Below are 20,931 nucleotides of genomic sequence, written 5' to 3'. Positions count from 1 at the left end.
TCATTTAATTAGTCATCGAATGTGACACCTGCTTGGGTCTTTAATTCTAAATTGCATTCCTTTATTGTGTTACTCGTGGACCAAATTCCATGGGAACTGGTCCACTCTGTTAGTTTCCCTGTGAAGGATCGGCCAGCACAATAACAGGCTTACTTCTACTTTCGTTGACGAGAGAGACCTCTTCAAGAGCATTGTTTATGTTAAAAGCTAGCATCCTTTTACCGTATTTGTTGAGATGCATTCCATGGTAAGTGAAACAGTTTCTTTCATAGTTATTAACGTCTATCACCTTAACATTTACAAACTTGGCGCAGAATTTTTTCATCTTTAAATTAGTAAGTCTAATTTCTTTGTTTACGCACGACCAGTCTGGTAAGTCATACCTTAGTGGCAATGTTGTTTCGATGATATTGGTGAACAATCAAGAATGGGGTGCCACAAGGTTAGGTCTTGGGTCCTCTGTTGTTCTTAATATATATTAATGACTTTCCATTATATATTCATGAAGATGCAAAGCTGGTACTTTTTGCCGATGATACAAGTATAGCTATCATACCCAGCAGACAAGAATTGACTGGTGAAATTGTAAATGATGTTTTTCAGAAAATCATTAAGTGGTTCTCTGCAAATGGGCCCTCATTAAACTTTGACAAAATACAGTACATACAGTAAATGGAATGACTCCATTAATAAATATAGACTTCACTCATAAATCAGTAGCTAAAGTAGAATATTCAAAATTTCTAGGTGTATGAATTGATGAGGGGTTGAACTGGAAAAAAACACACTGAAGATCTGCTGAAACGTTTCAGTTCAGTGCTATAGGGTCATTGCAAATTTTGGCGATTAATTATATATAGTTTATATACATTAATTATTATAGTAAATTAGCTTACCATGCCTATTTTCATTCTCTGCTTTCGTATGGCATCATATTCTGGGGTAACTCATCATTGAACAAAAGAGTGTTCATTGCACAAAAGCGTATAATCAGAATAATTGCTGGAGTTCATCCAAGATCATCCTGCAGACACTTATTTAAAGAGCTAGAGATCTTCACTGTAGCCTTGTTATTAACAATCCGAATGAATTCAAAAGTGATAGCAGTGTACATGGCTACAACACTATGCAACACTAGGAAAAAGGATGATCTTCACTGCTCAATGTTAAATCTAACTTTTGCTCAGAAGGGAGTACATTACGCTGCCACAAAAGTCTTTGGTCACTAACCTAATAGCATCAGAAGTCTGACAGATAGCAGTATAGCATTTAAAAGGAAATTAAAAGAATTTCTTGATGGCAACTCCTTCTACTCATTAGATGAACATTTGGATATAGTAAGTGGGTAATTTCCCCAACCCCCACAAAAAAAAAGAAAAAAAATTAAGTGTCATGTAATATTTTGTGTAATGTAATATCTTGTACAGACACCTTTTATTATCCTGACACATTCCACATCATTACGAAGTGTCGTATTCATGATCTACGGAACAAGTACTAATATAATCTAATTTAATCAAACCTAACCACTACCACCTATTCTCTCCTCTCACTGCTCATCTCCCCCTCATGCCTCTTTTTGATCCTCTCCTCCATCCTCCTCTCTCTGCCCATTTTCTCCATGTCCCCCTCTATTCCAATCTTGGCTCCTTCTCTCTGACCTTGAGCCTCGTTTATTGTTAATGCAAACAAAATGTCAGTTAGAAAATTGGCTGGGATCATTAATATGAGGGGTACAGGAGAGTCCTCTCCAGATGCTGTATGTGTAAGGATAGTAGCTTGAATGACAGTATTTCTCATACTTTTAATCTGTGACTGGGTAGGACTCCAAAGTTTCGGATGACTCAGATTCCATTGGAGTACTCTAATCACAAGTGGAAGCCATAAATACAACATAGCTCTTTCCTACTAAAAGTTTCTGTAACAATGAACACAATACAGCACATTATTGTGTATAAAATATATATAAGTAGCTATCTAATTTTAAACTGACTGTGAGAAAGAAAATGAAACTGCACATTTGCAGAGCACAGAGTTTTCTTTCCCACAGTCAGTTTTAACAGAAAATCTCAACACTGTTTTCTAATTATTAGTAGAGTATTGTGCTACAATTTTAAGAAAATCTGTCAAGAACTTTTTGAGATATTTCCCTATTCTGTATTACATATATACTTGAGTACTATACATATTAAAGAAATATGTAGTCTATGACTGACCAAATGTTTATTGGAGGAGCATTTGAAGTAAACTGGTCAAGAATTTTGCTAACAACTTCCTCGTCCATCTGTATATTTACTAGAGTGTTGTGTAAAAATTTAAAGTAATTTTGTCAGGTACTTTTCAAGACTGTTGTTAACAAGCTTGCTGATTTATGTGGTGTATGTAGATATACATACCATAAATATTTGTAAAGTATGTAGCTTACGTCCCTCAAAATGTTTATTAGAATATCACGTAAAAATTGGTCAAGAACTTTTTGAGGTTTCTGGTAACAATGTTAAACTACAACTTTATATAGTACTATAAATGTTTTTGGTTTCTCCCTACCTGCTCCTGCAAGTTAAAATCTGTTTTTGTTTCTTGTACTTCATGAGTGTTGTGCAACACTTCCTATAGTTGCAAAATTGTATGTGACAATGTCCTCATAAGGAACAACATGATACTTTAACAATGTAGGTCATTTCTAAATAGTCACTATGTGTATTCTTAGAACCTGATTCTTTTTTATTTTGATTAGAGCTTCCTGCCTGAAGCACTGCAATAGTACTGATTCATATACAACAATTAGTCCATCTATCATGCCTACAAAGAATGTTGGGAAGGAGGCTGAATTCTAGTTGCAATAACTGTGTAGCACAGCCAAAAGTCGACAGGTATTTAGGGTCCACTTCTGCTTTGTTAGTCTAGTATATAGGAGACTGAATTACAAATCTTTTCTATAAAACCACCTCTAACAGAGCAAGCTGGAACCATCACTGTGTTCTCTTTTCATTCTCAATTATCTCATTTTCTGAATGACACACACACACACACACACACACACACACACACACACACACACACACACACACACACACACACACAAAATCAAGAATGAATTTCACTCTGCAATGGAGCGTGCACTGATAGGAAACTTCCTGACAGATGGAAACTGTGTGTCAGACCAGGACTCAAATTCACGACCTTTGAATTTCATGGGCAAGTGCTCTGCCAACTAAGCTACCTGAGCACAACACACAACTTGCCCTCGCAGTTCTATTTCTGCCTGTATCTCGTCTCCTGCCTACTGGCATAAGTAAAGCTATAAGGAGATCCTCTAGTCTTGCTCGGATAGTACACTTGATAGAGCACTTGCCCACCTAAAGCAAATGTGTTGCCTTCAAGTACCAGTCCAGTACACAGTTTAATCTGCAGGAAGTTTCATATAAATGCACCCCCATTGCAGGGTGAAAATCCATTCTCGAAACCATCCACCAGGCTGCAGTTAAGCCATTTCTCCACAATATCTGTTTTGCAGGAGTGCTAGGCTTGCAAGTTTCACAGGAGAGCTGCTGTGAAGTTTGACAGGTAGCAGATGAGGTACTGGCAGAAATAAGGTTGTGAAGATGGGTAATAAGTCGTGCTTGTGTAGCTCAGTAGGTAGAGCACTTGCTTGCAGGAAGCAAAGGTCCTGGGTTTGAGCATCAGTCCAGCACACAGTCTTAACTTGTCAGGAAGTATCCACACATACAACAATTCCATGAAAGAGTTACTTTTTTACTACAGCTGTAATTCATAAAATTTGATTATTCATTATGCAATTCACAGACTACCGATGCTGATAACTAATTAATTAATTCAAATTTGTTTTCAGAGAGGGTAAACCTTGAGCAAAACATTTTTTTTGTATTCCTCAGGCATGTTTCACTGAAGTTACAGCTTCATCAGTGGGTTATATATAAAATAGAAAGAAACTTCCACATGGGAAAAATATATTAAAAACAAAGATTCCAAGACTTACCAAGCGGGAAAGCGCCGGTAGATAGGCACAATGAATAAAACACACAAACACACGCACAGAATTTCGAGCTTTTGCAACCGGCGGCTGCTTCGTCAGGAAAGAGAGAAGGAAAAGGAAAGATGAAAGGATGTGGGTTTTAAGGGAGAGGGTAAGGAGTCATTCCAATCCCGGGAGCGGAAAGACTTACCTTAGGGGGAAAAAAGGATAGGTATATACTCGCGCGCACGCACGCACACACACACACACACACACACACACACACACACACACACACACACACACACACACACATATCCATCCATACATACACAGACACAAGCAGACATATTTAAAGGCGCGCGAGTATATGCCTATCCTTTTTTCCCCCTAAGGTAAGTCTTTCCCCTCCCGGGATTGGAATGACTCCTTACCCTCTCCCTTAAAACCCACATCCTTTCATCTTTCCTTTCCTTCCCTCTTTCCTGACGAAGCAGCCGCCGGTTGCGAAAGCTCGAAATTTTGAGTGTGTGTTTGTGTGTTTTATTCATTGTGCCTATCTAGCGGCGCTTTCCCGCTTGGTAAGTATATATATAAAATAGAAAGAAACTTCCACATGGGAAAAATATATTAAAAACAAAGATTCCAAGACTTACCAAGCGGGAAAGCGCCGGTAGATAGGCACAATGAATAAAACACACAAACACACGCACAGAATTTCGAGCTTTCGCAACCAGCGGCTGCTTCGTCAGGAAAGAGGGAAGGAAAAGGAAAGATGAAAGGATGTGAGTTTTAAGGGAGAGGGTAAGGAGTCATTCCAATCCCGGGAGCGGAAAGACTTACCTTAGGAGGGAAAAAGAATAGGTATATACTCGCGCACACACACACACACACACACACACACACACACATATCCATCCATACATACACCATACTTGGTAAGTCTTGGAATCTTTGTTTTTAATATATATATATATATATATATATATATATATATATATATATATATATATATATATATATATATATATATATATATCATTCCAACATACTGTGGGTTTCCTGGATCTTATGTAATTCAATGAATTACATAAAATCCAGCAAATGCACAGCATGTTGTAACAATCAAACAATGGAAACTCCAGGAAACTAGATGTGTACTACTAGTAAAAAGCACTTTTTCTGTTTTATAGAAGATATAAAACTCACTGATGATGCTGTAACTTAAGCGAAACATGTCTGGGTAATTAAAAGAAAAATAAGAAATTGTGTTTTGCTCATGGGGTCCAGCTCCAAAAACAACTATTTGCAAGAAACCACAGACTGAAAACCTTCAACATCAAGATGACTAATTAATTTACTTGATAGTAATTTTTGTGGGTAGTTGGATGTGATTTAACTTAAGAAACAACATGTGGAGATGGAATTTGGAATAATCTACTAAGTCATTCTGAGTGTAATAACACACCTTGTCTGAAAACCCTTCAGTTCCTCTTTTCAGTACATTTTTTAAAGTTTTTTCATAAATCTCCTATTTCAAAAGTTATTCATACTAGCATCCAACCAAAATTTTTAGCATCCAGAATATTCTATTTTTGACTAGTACTTATTTCCAAAATTCAGTTACCTAGTTCAGTACCTCTAATTTTTATGACTATAAAATACCCACTTTTACTAGGTAACCATGCTAGTTTGTTAATTATTGAATCTAGAAGATCGTGTAAATTAGACATTTTTGGTAGGAACTGAAAACACAAGTTTGAGTATAAAAGTTTTTAAGATTACATTCCATATCTTTCCAGTTATCCAATTGTAGGTAAACCAGATTACTTCTTGACTCATTTCAATTTTATGTTAACTAAGTTTGCTCTTTTTGCCACTATAAATTAAAAGTTAATAGCCAAATTCAACAATTATTCACTATGCTTTTATATAAGTAAGAATTCTGTACAAAGGTTAAATCAGTAGTCCGTCTCAGTTATTCACAAACTTGGTTAATATGTCCATGTTACTATGACTAATGAAATGTGATTGCTTCCATATCTTTACTAGACATTCAGTTTGTAAAAGTCAGTCTGTTGCTCTCTGTATATAATTAGATGTTCACTTGAGGACCCTATGTATAAATTTCTCAATCAGCTTGGGGCCCACAGTGTCTAGTTACAGATGATACCAAGGTAACTCTGCTCTGTTTAATACTCTATATATACGTGTCAGCATCTCTTATTGGTGGCTTTCATGACAGTTTTGGTTTAAAAAACGAAGAATTTATTGTTAGACTTCATGGAATATTCCCACTTCAGCCCCTACAGTTTTGTGAAGTTCTTATAGATGGCAGCACTACACATAGTCTTCAAAATGGTGTCTGTAATGGAGGTGTGTTCAAAGCAGAGAGCTGTACTTGAATTCTTTTTGGAAGAAAAACAGAGCATAACAGTTATTCATAGGTGCTTGCAGAATGTCTGTGGAGAACTGACAGTGAACAAAAGTGAGATAAGTCATTGGGGGAGGCATCAGTCATCGTCGCAATAAGGTCACACAAACCTGTCCCATATCCCACAAGCCAGCCAATTGCACACAGCTCTGACTCCTGCAATTTTGGAACATGCAGTCACTCTAATTCAAGGCTATCAACAGATCACAACCAAATATCTCACTGCTCAACTGGACATCTCTGTTGGTAGAGTTGACATATTCCTCCACCATTTGGGGTACTCAAAAGTGTGTGGCCACTGAATTCCTTGCCACCTAACAGAAGACCTAACAGAAGAGAGGTGAAGGATCATATGTGCAGAACTGCTTGTGCATTATGAGGCTGAGCATGACAATTTTTTTTAACATCATCAGAGAGGATGAAACTTGGTTCATCACTTTGAACCAGAAACAGAATAACAATGGCGCTTGGAGCCACACTACCTATCCTCCAAAAAAATAGTTCAAAGCTGCAACCTCACCCAGTAATGTCATGGTGACAGTGTTCTGGTACTCTGAAGGTGTTATTCTGTTTGGTATCCTCCCTCATGGTGCAACGATCAACTCTGAAGTTTATTGTGCTAGCCTCAGGTAACTGAAGAAATGACTTCAGTGTGTTCATCACCACAAAAAAGCAAATGAACTAATTCTTCTTCACTAGAATGCAAGGCCTCACACAAGACTGTGCATCCGAGAGCAGCTCAAAGAACTACACTGGACTGTTCTTCCTCATCCACCTCACAGCCCGGATCTCACACCTTCTGACTACCATATATATGGCCCAATGAAGGATGAACTTCACAGGTAGCAGTAAGTGAATGATGGGAAGGTTACTGATGCAACTATACTTTGGCTCCAATGTAGACCAGTAGACTGCAGGCATATAAGCACTCCCAGGAAGGTGCATAAGGCCATTGCATTAAACAAAGATTATGTTGTTTAGCCAAAAGAGTGGGGAAATAATATGGTGTATTGATATCCTGAAAGGGTGAGAAAACAACAACTTACTTTAAGAAAAAAATGTGTTGCATTACTTATTGAATGACACTCGTAAAATCAGTCGTATTCTCCAATCACTTCAGGCAATGAAATGCATAGGGATAGTTCATGTGACCAGAAGAAATTTTGGAAGATGGGCAAAAGCAGTCAAGTAGAGCCCAAGAGAGGAAAACTGTCCACAAGGAAGACATCCAGACAGATGGGATAATGACAACTGACAGAAGACAGCCTGATAGAGGCAGAAATGCAAGATTTTTTTATGTTCAACTTGAATGGGCCACAGAAATGGATATCAAATAAAAAGGAGAATATTTGTGACTAGAATGGGCTTCACCATATACCTCCTAGTAGTTCTGATGAGTCATAGTTACTTTCTCTAAGGATTAAGTACTTATTTGAAAAACTATTTATTACTCATTTGGCCACATGTAGAGAAAATGTGTTCTGGTACTCTGAAGGTGTTATTCTGTTTGGTATCCTCCCTCATGGTGCAACGATCAACTCTGAAGTTTATTGTGCTAGCCTCAGGTAACTGAAGAAATGACTTCAGTGTGTTCATCACCACAAAAAAGCAAATGAACTAATTCTTCTTCACTAGAATGCAAGGCCTCACACAAGACTGTGCATCCGAGAGCAGCTCAAAGAACTACACTGGACTGTTCTTCCTCATCCACCTCACAGCCCGGATCTCACACCTTCTGACTACCATATATATGGCCCAATGAAGGATGAACTTCACAGGTAGCAGTAAGTGAATGATGGGAAGGTTACTGATGCAACTATACTTTGGCTCCAATGTAGACCAGTAGACTGCAGGCATATAAGCACTCCCAGGAAGGTGCATAAGGCCATTGCATTAAACAAAGATTATGTTGTTTAGCCAAAAGAGTGGGGAAATAATATGGTGTATTGATATCCTGAAAGGGTGAGAAAACAACAACTTACTTTAAGAAAAAAATGTGTTGCATTACTTATTGAATGACACTCGTAAAATCAGTCGTATTCTCCAATCACTTCAGGCAATGAAATGCATAGGGATAGTTCATGTGACCAGAAGAAATTTTGGAAGATGGGCAAAAGCAGTCAAGTAGAGCCCAAGAGAGGAAAACTGTCCACAAGGAAGACATCCAGACAGATGGGATAATGACAACTGACAGAAGACAGCCTGATAGAGGCAGAAATGCAAGATTTTTTTATGTTCAACTTGAATGGGCTACAGAAATGGATATCAAATAAAAAGGAGAATATTTGTGACTAGAATGGGCTTCACCATATACCTCCTAGTAGTTCTGATGAGTCATAGTTACTTTCTCTAAGGATTAAGTACTTATTTGAAAAACTATTTATTACTCATTTGGCCACATGTAGAGAAAATGTGTTCTGGTACTCTGAAGGTGTTATTCTGTTTGGTATCCTCCCTCATGGTGCAACGATCAACTCTGAAGTTTATTGTGCTAGCCTCAGGTAACTGAAGAAATGACTTCAGTGTGTTCATCACCACAAAAAAGCAAATGAACTAATTCTTCTACACTAGAATGCAAGGCCTCACACAAGACTGTGCATCCGAGAGCAGCTCAAAGAACTACACTGGACTGTTCTTCCTCATCCACCTCACAGCCCGGATCTCACATCTTCTGACTACCATATATATGGCCCAATGAAGGATGAACTTCACAGGTAGCAGTAAGTGAATGATGGGAAGGTTACTGATGCAACTATACTTTGGCTCCAATGTAGACCAGTAGACTGCAGGCATATAAGCACTCCCAGGAAGGTGCATAAGGCCATTGCATTAAACAAAGATTATGTTGTTTAGCCAAAAGAGTGGGGAAATAATATGGTGTATTGATATCCTGAAAGGGTGAGAAAACAACAACTTACTTTAAGAAAAAAATGTGTTGCATTACTTATTGAATGACACTCGTAAAATCAGTCGTATTCTCCAATCACTTCAGGCAATGAAATGCATAGGGATAGTTCATGTGACCAGAAGAAATTTTGGAAGATGGGCAAAAGCAGTCAAGTAGAGCCCAAGAGAGGAAAACTGTCCACAAGGAAGACATCCAGACAGATGGGATAATGACAACTGACAGAAGACAGCCTGATAGAGGCAGAAATGCAAGATTTTTTTATGTTCAACTTGAATGGGCTACAGAAATGGATATCAAATAAAAAGGAGAATATTTGTGACTAGAATGGGCTTCACCATATACCTCCTAGTAGTTCTGATGAGTCATAGTTACTTTCTCTAAGGATTAAGTACTTATTTGAAAAACTATTTATTGCTCATTTGGCCACATGTAGAGAAAATTACTTAATCAATAGCATGTACAGACAACATTACAGCAAGTTACACACCTCATGACACAATACTGTTATGCTGTAATTTAGAAATTTCTGAAAATTAAGTCTTATTTCTTGAATTGCCAGGTTTAAAAAACAAGTCATAATCCCTAGCTGGTTGCACTTCTACAGCTGTATAGCTTGTGCTGATGACTTTTGAGTTTTGTATCCCTCCTGCTAGCTTTTGAATGTAATTTGCAATGTCAAATGTTAATTATCTTATTTTATGTTCATGCCATGTCAAGCAAACAAAGAGACATCAAGTAGCAGATAAAAGAATGACCCTTCATGGCAATCTTTGGACTGTCCAGTGAGGAATAAAAAAAGACAGCTGTCAAGCGTTCTGCAGGATTGGAGGCTGATGGGTGCTACAACAGAGCAAGTAAATCTCTTTGTCTATTGCTAAAAAAATATAGGCCTACTGTAATGTACATTTTATTTTTATTCCTCTCCAAGGGATACATGGAAAATGATAAAAATAATATATTCCATAATTTTTCATGTGCCTCTGCCCTTTTGTCATGAAGAGGTCCCTCTTAAAACTCTAGGTTGTCGCATAATATAACAGTCAGAAATTTAGACATAATGACTACAAAAACATAGTATTCAAGAAAGGAAATCTGCTGACTTCAAATGTCTGTAAAAACACAGAATCCTTTAAAACAAATTGTTCTGCTTCACTACATACAGAAAAGCAAAATATGTAACAAACCTACTATCCTTACGACTATTTAACACAGGAATTTACACATGTATGTAGTGGGGTAAAACTGAAAGCTTGTGTCTTCTATTTTCATTCCCTCTTGTGATAAGGTTGACTGCCAAAGGAAAAATTCTGTTTAGAACCTTGAACTATAACTCAAAAAAATTAACTTACGTTATTTGAATTACCTTGAGTGTGGCATCATTGCTGCTTTTGGTAGCCCTGTGGTTCCAGATGTGTATATGTAGAGTAACTGGTCTTGAAATTTTGGTGGTTCAGCAGATGGCAGACTAACAGGAGCTGATGATATTAAGGCATCAAGATCCTTGAAATCAGATGTTTCATTGCCTTTACAGTTCAACTGGAAATATATCAATGATGGATCAAGTAATGATCTTATCTCTTCTATAGCTGAAACAATGAAGGGATAAAATGTAAATTTTTTGTTGGTGAATAATGCCTTGTTGTCAATATGACCAAGAGAGGCTAAACATCAATTCGACAAGAATACGGGAAGGAATCAGACATGGTATTGTTGTAAGAACTGTTGTGCCACTCAGAAAATTACAAATGATACAGGTATCTACTAAGAAGTGCTGTCTCAGAGAGGGCCAATATTCAGTCTAGCACTGACAAGATTTCCACTTCCTTCAAAGATTGTCAAATGAAATAGATCATCAGCTGCAGTCACTTATCATCAATCACTGAATACAAGTCTCTTCCAATTTTCTTCATACTTCATCATCTTTAGCTTTTAGGTGCAGAACTGAACCTAAATAATGAGAAATGTGGAGTATTGTGCAAGTTACATGGCACAGTGGTTAAAGACAGTACTTTTATTTGGAATGAAAAGCATAAAATTCACCAATTGCCTATTCTGATTTAAATTTCCCTGAATCACTTCAAGTAATTATGGGATGGTTCACCAAATAAGGTTACAAACAATTTCCTTCTCTGTTCTTGTTAAGTCTGAGCTCACACTCTGTGTCTAATGACCTCAATGCCAGTGGGACATTAAAGCTTAATCCTCCTTTAACCTTTAAGTAGCCACATCACATCTAGAAATGAAGAGCCAGGTTCGAGACATTTTTGCCCCCCCCCCCCCCCCCCCCCCCCGCCCTCTGTTTACCTTTTTAACACGTTCAACCATGCTGATTCTCACCATAATCACTATAAATGTGATACACACTGTATACAGATCATGCATTTTTAGCACACCTGGTGCCCACCTCAGCTTGATGCTCCTAGCGGCCACTACTAATTGTGATATGTTCTGAGCAGAAAACTAATGGCTGTCATGCCTCTGGTGTGCCTCTCAGTTCACCGACCCTATGTGGTGGCTTGTGTTGCTTAGGCCTTAAAATGGCCCTGTTGATATGTAAACATTCAAGTATGTTTCTAAAAAATGAAAAAGAGTGTAATACTCTAACACCCCATTAGCTGATTGTGTAATACAAATATTATTATTTCATTTTAAAAAGGTAAATAGTGATCTGAGTGATATTCAAATAGTTCATTATTTTGGCAACATAACAAATTAACAAGCTCTAATCGATTCATCTTTTAGCTTTATTGCCTGAGGTCAGGTTATTGAAGATGGAAGAATTCAGGGCAGACACATTTGCCAGATAAAAAAGTACTATTAATGGCCGAATTCTCCTTCATTTCCCAGCTTCTGTTTTTTTTAAGAGCCTATAAATTTATCAACCTTTCCTTCACTGTGCATCAAAGGGAGGAGTACACCAGACAGTTGTTTGGCTGTAACTTACAAGACCACCGTTATACTCTTTGTAACAATGAACAGGCTCCAATTATAGCTGCTTGTTTATTGATCAACATTTGTGTTCTCTCATTATGTTCTTACACAGTAATGTTATTATTACTATTACTATTATTACAACTTCCGTTTGCTTTTCAAATAAAATCCTAGCAAGTAGATGTATCAGCTGCCTGTAGTTAAATACCTTGCAGTACCTGTCATAACTAAATCTGCATAACCAAGTGAAATTTTTAGGAAAGTCCTTCTTTGAGATGTTGTTCAGCTTACTCATCACATTGGCACCTTCTTCAGTCTTGGCAAACCATCAGAGATCTATTATTTATACACTTCATCATTTTGTGATAGATCTGTATTGATAACACCAAGTTCTGTCACTCATGATGGTTTTTCCCCACCAGACAAGAATTATCTCATTCTTAATTTCAATTATCATAGGGGGCATCCACACATCATTTATGTTTGAAAGTCAAGGAGTCTGGAACAAATTCTGCTCACATTTTTTTTCTACTTCATAACATTCTGGAGAATGTCTTTAGCACTTGATTTAGAGATGTTTAGTTTACTGCTGCAATGCGATTTGTGACAACAACATTCACACCCTATGCCCCACATCCACTTCTGCCTACTCACAACTGACTAGCCAAAATGCATGTCTGTTGTACACAATGTTTGTTCAAGCTGCCACCCTAGTTACTGCAATGTAATTGATTATACATCAGGAATAAAATTTGTCTCTGAATGTTTTAGACACACAGTTTATAATCAAAGTGAACACAGCGAAGTAAAACAGCAATATTTTATATGCCATTTTGACTAAGAATACTTCAGGCCTCTTTGTACCTCATGAGAGGATGAAGTCTCAGGAATGCATCTTCCTTCAGGTATCTGAATCTTGTGCTTGCCAAGATCTGTCACACTGTCTATTCACTTTCACAATGTGCATATTAGATTATATATCATTATCAACTATTAAAGTATCATCAAAATAGGAGAAGAGAATTCCACTGAAGTCTTTGCTTCTTTACCAAACTCTAAAGGACCTAATTTATGGGAAATTATGTTACTATTTTTCAGTCTTTCGAACACCATTTGCGACATAACTTACACTCCAAAAGCAGCTGGCTTGTAGGAAATGCCTCATATTATAATGAGCAACTCAAGCAGTTAATAATTATTATTTTACACCCCATAAAATGTAAGAATGGTGGTCTTCAAGTACAGGAAGAAAGAGAGACAGTTAGAATCAGTTGTGTTCTGCAGAAGCTTGGAAATAATGATGGATTGGACTGTAAAAAGAAATGGCCACATACAATCAACCAATAGTGAAACAAATGACAGGCTTTGATTAATGGACAGTATGCTGAGAAAAATGCAGATTTTTGGTAAAGAGTTTACTTATTAATCTTCATACTGCTTATAACAAAACTCTTATCTCATATGGGATACATATCAGTTTGCACTGACATAGGACATCAAACACATACAGAGAAGACAAGCATGAGCTGTCACAGGCTCATCTGAATAAGAAATAACACACAAATACCTAAAAAAGGACAAAAAAGAAAGAAAAGCTGAACACCAACAAAGACCTGCTTATTAAGCACCAACAACAGTTTTTTTGGAGGGGCGGGAGTGAGGGAGGGGGGGGGGGGGGCAAGGTGAGTGGGATAGATTAAGTTACATAACTAACATCTGGAAAAGTGAAAATAAACAGTTGTTCTTCGTACAGTCCATTTGAAAGAACATTAAGAATAAAATTATTCTCATATGCTAAGCACCTTTTTGTTGATTTGCAAACTACAGATGTGCATGTAGAACTCAAAAAGATTAGTCTGCTGCCGGAAGGAAATATTTATGTACCACATTAATATTTTAACTAATCCATTTGATGCTGGGATCCTTAATGAAGAGTGTCTGCCATCTGCTCCATGTGTTGACACACAGTATGGGATTTTATTGCACATATGGAATTTTACCCATCAAGAAGTACACTTAAGTTATGAAAAGTTGATTGCAATGTGCTTTACAAAGAACACATAGATTTGAAAGTGGCAACTCCTTATGCTGTTATTTGTTGTAGATGAGTGAATTATTTGAGAAGTATTTGTTTTAATGATGGCAATAGCTAAAATTCATTATCGTGGAGCATGCAAATGTGTGTTAATCAGGTCACATAACTTCTGGTGGCATCTACCACATAGCTGGTTCCTTAACAGTTTACTTCTGGTGGCATCTACCACATAGCTGGTTCCTTAACAGTTTACTGCACACACTTACAAGAATGCTAGGTCTGTCCTAAGGTTTTCAGTTAATTTTATAGATAAGACCAATAACACATTAAAAGTGTGTGAGAGATCAAGAGCCAAACGTCAAGCCCTCTTCTCTTTAATTGACAATGTTCCTATGAAGTGACCCATCCAGGCACAAATAACAAGTTGCGGTACGCTTTCAATCTGCCAGTGCCCACCTCATACTTTCTGAACCTCTTGAAGGCTCTCCTGCATTCATTTTTGGTTTTCCTGTTTGGCTGCAGGGCTGAGTCTGGCCAGTCTGACTGGTTATCCTGCCTGTTTAGATTAGAATAAATAATGCACAGTTGATGTAGGTTATGGAGATTGAAAGGAACTTTAGTCTCCCACTCGACAAGCTATTACCGTATGTTGTTAAATGTAGTGAAATTATAATGAGCCGGAGAGAGAGAGAGAGAGAGAGAGAGAGAGAGAGAGAGAGAGAGAGAGAGAATACAGTTGACTGTTTATCTGTAACCAAGCTGTGCAATGAGAAAATGTAAAAGACAGTTCTCTAACAGTAAAGACACAGATAAAACATAAGTACATTGCAAAACACAAAGAATAAACAAGTGCAGTAGTGATGGCAAAACGCAGCACATCTGGTGGCTGGTGCAGAAACTAAACTGACAGTTCAAAATGAAACACTTGAATCACGACACATGTATCAAATACTCGCACACTGTACTGCACAGAACTGCACTGGTGGCCATTGCTGTCACTACTACAGCCCCCTTGACAGAAGTGGAGAGCCACCCAAGAAGCATGCCGGGAAGTGGGTGGGTCGACCAGATCCCGTGGTTCATTGTTCTCCTAAAGCTGGCATCATGGCCGGTATTGGCACAGGGGATGGTGTTGCTGGACTAGGTGATCGTGCAGGAGTTGCTTTGGCTGGGCCAGCTGCTGCACAGCATCATTAGGTGGCGACTCAATGAAAATGTTATACCAACTTGATCCAATCTATTGTAACGGAAGTGTATTTGTTGTTGACCAGGGTGTGATCACCCATTCTGATGACATGATACAGCGTGGTGTACGGTGGTTGTAGGGCCATTTCACAACATCAGTATGCAATATCATGTGTGTGCACATATCGAGGTGATTGTGGACAAACATGCCAATAGTTCTACGTCTGGATGGCTCAGGATATCACATCTTCTTGATGTCATGTCTAAGGTGCCTGATGACGTTAGGTGGTTCTGTATCAGGCTGCAGAACACAACTACAAATTTGCAACGCAGTTGTAGCGACTCTCCAGACATCAGTTCTGCAGAGAAACCATAAAGATCAGGTTAGTACTCATTCCATGGGCCAAGTAGAATGTTTGGTAGAGCTTCTGTCCACCGGGTTGCACAACACATCAGAGCTGCTTTTAGTGGTCAGTACCAACGCTCTATCATTTTATTGCTGGCCAGTTGGTTGCTGGTTGTTTTGTGATGTTCCAAGCTGCAAAAAGTGGCCAGCTTGGCAAACAATTCTGATTCGAACTGTAATCTGTTGTAATGGGCAGAGGACAGCCAAAACATGATACCCAGTTTAGCACGAAGGCATGCTTCAAAGATTCTGCAGACACATTGTCTACAGGGGCAGCTTCTGGCCAATGGTTGAATCATTGTCAGCAGGTACCATTGACCACTTGAGGGTGGCAGTGTTTTCCACAATATCCACGTGCACATCACTCTACCGTGTGGTAGTGTCAGAAGTTGCTGATCGGCACATGTATGTGCCAGTTTACCTTGTACGCAACAAACGTCCAGTCACGGCAGCCTTTCTTCATGCCTGACCACACGAAGCAGTCTCTGATGAAGCATTACGTAGATCACACACTTGGGTGACACGGGTTGTACGACAATTTGAAGGTGTTCGTCTAAAATCCTGCTGGAAAAAAAGGGCCTTGATTTTGCTGTTGATGCACTGAAATATAACTTGATGCCTGTGCCAGTAATGTTGACTAATTGTAAGTCTAACGACGAAGTTGTTTCCTGCAACAGCTCTTGCAGTTCCTGGTCGGTACGTTGTGCTGCTGTGAGCTCTGCGTAGTCAATACTAGAGATACTACTGACACGCGAGAGACAGTCTGCTATCACATCCTCGATCCTGGATATGGGTTGGAAGTGCGATAAATATAAGCTGGTTAAGCTACGACAGTGAACACTTTATGATGATCTGCCGAAATGCACACGTGAGCAGTCTGTGGCCGGTGAAGATTTTAAACTCCTGGGCTTCCAGTTGAGGTCGAAAGCATTTTATTGCCTCATACATCGCTAACAGTTCGTGGTCATAAGCACTCCACATCTGTCGAGTTGTTGACAGTTCCCGCGAGAGAACTGCTAGAGGCTGCCACGCGTCATTGTTGCGTTGCTGCGACATAGTGCCCACCACCATCTGGGTCGCATCTACAACCAACGCTAACGGCGCGCTCGGCTCAGTGTGCGCTATCGCTTGATTTGCTTGTTTGAATGCAGCGGTCATGCGATCTGTCCAAGTTATTGCTGTGTCCCTTTGCATTTTGGACCTGCGAGAACAGCCATTAATGGGTCCGGCGCGCGGTAGATGCCGACGAAACAAAAATAGCACCCCTTGAAATCGTTGCAGCTCCTTAATTGTGGAAGGCCGGGGATCTACAGAATGGCTTCACCTTTTTCAGGTAGCGGTGTGGAGCCTGAAGGGATAATGAGGTGGCCAAGAAAATCGACTTCTGGCTCACCGAACATGCACTTTGCTGTGTACAACTCTATGCTATGCTCATCCAACTGCTTGAAGATTTCAATAAGATGCTTGCAATGTTGTACTGGTGAGGCAGAGAATACCAAGATGTCATGGAGGTAGGCGAGGCAGAATGACAGACTTTGCGACACGGAGTCGATAAATCTCTGACATGTTTGCGCATCATTACTGAGGCCGAACGTCATGAAATTGCTCTCGAAGAAGACGAATAGTGTAAAGACGCCAGTTTCGGGATGTGTTCTTTGGCCACTGAAATCTGTATGTATACCTTGGCACAGTCCCCAACGCTGTCCAGCGAGCACCAATAAATGCTTGGTGGTAATAGCGGAGTAACAGCACTGGATAACGATCTGCCACTGTAGTGGCGTTAAATTATCTATAATCACCTCAAGAGCGCCATGTTTCTTTGGCACTAGATCCAGTGGTGAAGACCAAGGACTACTGGACTATCACACGATGCCCTCTCGAATTATGCTATCGATTTCTGCCTTTGCAATTGCTAAAGGATCCGGGGCCAAACGTTATGGCCTACAAGATAAAAGGGGCCCCCCAGTAGTCTTTGTATAGTGCACGGTGTTACGCTTCACATCTTTAGGCATAGCTGTCGTCTTGTCAGTGCCGGGAAATCTAAAACCATTGGGGCTGCTTACTGTCGACGGCTTCGATCAGCGTGGCAGACTTTGTGATGGCCTGGCGCCGAAATCCCGTGGCCATGAGTCTGGAAATGTGGTTAACTAGGGATGTGTTGGAGATGTCAAGCAATTGTGTCCCAAGAAGCCAGCCCAGATTATTGGCGCAGCGAAATTCCACACGATCACTCAACACATATTTTAGTCCGCATTGTGACTTTGCGGATGACGTTTTTACGCTTTCCCTGTAAGCGGGGTAAACCTTCTACACGATACTTCCTGAAACACCACACAGCTTCGCTACGTTGGAAGTATCCACCATATGAGCACCAACAATCTGCCCCATTCGAATGCACAGACTTTCGACACAGCGTATTCATAGAAGTACACAGAACGCTATTCTGACCACGACTGACACTTACAACGCATTGAGGAAATTGCACAAGTGCTGTTCGCCGTCAAGTACAACAGTGCAGCTTGCAGACTTTGCTTATCTTCACGCCTGCATTTCTCGCCGTGTTTCCACAGTTTTCTTCACCCTCTGTAAATGCGACTAAAAGAACATGGGAAGGAAGTCCATGCTTCTTGACAGAGCGTAGACGAATGATGCGGGAGACCTGCACCGCCGAACTAGGCAAGGTCCTTAATGGAGGTGGCTTCCTGTTGCCTTCCTCCGACCGTAATGCGGATGAATGACGAAGACACAACAACATCCAGTCATCTCGAGGCAGATGAAAATCCCTGACTCCGCCTGGAATCGAACCCAGGATCCCGTACTCGGGAAGTGAGAATGCTACCGCGAGACCACGAGCTGCGGACTAAAAGAACATACGTAGTTAATTTTTCTTAGACAGCAAATTCACGTTGTTGTAAAAGACAATGACATTTCGTGTTTTTCAGCGTTAAAAATGAAATTACGCAATCAAGCAGCAAAAAGAAGAATTAAATGATGTAGAAAAAAAGACGTGAAGTAATAGGAATATTTATTTCTTCTTCATAATAACAGCCTGTTATCTGAAAAGCTAAAATAGGTCATGCAAAACACATTTCCTCGTATGGTAATTAATCATGTATTAATTATTTATTTCTGACAATTAAAAATATGTATATACATACATATAAAAAACTACTTTTACAACTAAAAAACTACGTTAAACCTTTAAATAATTACCCAGCTACTAACCTACTACCAAAAGTACAGAATTTATTCTCTGTTTGTATATTTAAGTTGTAGATGGTTGTCCCCGCTACTGGATCCGCCCTCATACTACCCCGGTCAACAGCCACAGTCTATTGGATTCCTTGGGCGTTGGCCAGCACGTCAGCAGCGTCTCCACCCATCACTGTTACTTCTTAAAGTCCATTCTTCCATGAACACCTGCACCAACGCAATGCAGATTATTGGGACAGTATTTCACTCGGGGGTCGCCGACCTCAGTTATCTTCTACCCATCTGCAGAGAGCCTGGGTGGCAGCATGATGACTTCTGGTTGAATGCCTCGTGAAGTCATCCTTGGCCTTTCTGGATACAGCAGCTGCAGTATCGTTCACGATGCGATCCAGTATCGTTAATACCTGACGTCCATTATTCCCCGCATCTTCATAGAGCGTGCAGTCGCACGATGTGTATTCTGGTGTGTCCACGCTGCCGCAGGTGCAGGTATCATTCATCTGTCTTCTGATTTTGTATAGATACGAGGCATAAGGGCCATGGCCAGTCAGGTAATGTATCAGCCCACTACATGGGTTAAGAAATCTCATTTTTAATGTCTCCCTAATGTTAGGGAGAAATTCGTATGTTCCCCTGCCTGCGCCCGAGTTGTCCAATTAATTTTGCCACAGTTGTAATATTCCATCTTTTATTGCCTTTTTCGAATTGGTCTCTCATTTCCAAGCACTCTTCGTACTTCCATTTGATTGCTTTTCTTTAACCAGTAAATGGCTCCCCTTTTCCTAATTTACTAGTTCAGTGAACATATTCCCAGAATTACTAAAAAAGCATCATTCAGTGTAGTGCAATAGGCGCCCGTTGGTTCTTCTTACTGTTGAGGCTGACTTCACTAACTGCAATCGATGAGCTCAAACCCTCGCACCATGTCCTACGACTGCTGCTAATACAGATTGGTGGTATACTCTGATCTGATGCCGAAACTGCCTATTTGCAATGGTTATAATTTTATTAATCAGTTTTGTGCCTTTTTTGCCTGCTTCCTCTATATGATGTGCGAAGTTACGACGTTCGTCGAGAAAGACCCCTAGATACCTCCTTACTGCACTTCTCCTAATCGTTACATCATTTAATTTTATTCTAGGGTGTCTCATTAGGTTCCCTTTCAGCAGGAGGTACGTTGTTTTATAAAGTGCTAGTGACACCTTAACACGTAGACACCAACCCTCAAGTTCGTGGAGGGCCGCATTACATTTGTCTACTATAACTCTCCTGGAGTCACCACTAACAACGAATAGCCCGCCATCCGCAAATGCCGTCCGCTTACGTTACCCCTGTCATGTAATTTCTGTAGTATGGACTCCAGTGCTAAAACCCAAAACTCCGGGCCACACTGATATCCGTGCGGACAGCCTTTTGTTATTGTCGTCGTTGTTTTCTTTACTGGACGTGTTAAAGAAGCATGTTGCACGTGGCAATAATCTCTCAGGCAATTATCCCTAAGGCGACCACAGAAAGACGGTCACCATAGGTTATCGAAGGCGCCAGCAATATCAACTACCATCGCAAGAGTGTACTTAGAATGAGTGTCTGTCGCTAACGAGATTGCCTTATTAATTGCGTCTTCAGCTGACTTGCCTGTTCTAAACCCGTACTGGTGAGTGCTCATCCCGCTTACCAGTCTGTGGCCTTGTAATCTTTTGTGTAAAAGTTTTTCAGATGTCTCGATGAGAAGGTTCAAAAGACAAACTGGTCTGTAGGATCTGGATATCAATGGATCCTTATCTTGCCCTTTACTAATTATCATCACTTCAGCGTTCTTTCACGGCGTAGGGACCCTTCCTTG

At 39.7% G+C, this 20,931-nt stretch overlaps 1 protein-coding gene across 1 annotated transcript in view; it reads right to left on the bottom strand.

Annotated features, from left to right (window-relative positions):
- Positions 1-20,931, bottom strand: part of LOC126360194 (long-chain fatty acid transport protein 4-like) — a 292,857-nt gene that overhangs the window by 68,698 nt on the left and 203,228 nt on the right. Inside the window, exon 4 of the mRNA XM_050007690.1 lies at positions 10,682-10,904. Within this exon, the coding sequence (XP_049863647.1) occupies positions 10,682-10,904 (223 nt within the window). The remainder of the gene's footprint in view (positions 1-10,681; positions 10,905-20,931) is intronic.

The sequence above is a fragment of the Schistocerca gregaria genome, chromosome 1 (genome assembly GCF_023897955.1).
Source record: "Schistocerca gregaria isolate iqSchGreg1 chromosome 1, iqSchGreg1.2, whole genome shotgun sequence".
Taxonomy (NCBI): domain Eukaryota; kingdom Metazoa; phylum Arthropoda; class Insecta; order Orthoptera; family Acrididae; genus Schistocerca; species Schistocerca gregaria.
Note: the sequence above shows the minus strand (reverse complement) of the source record. Positions and strands in the feature narration are given on the sequence as shown.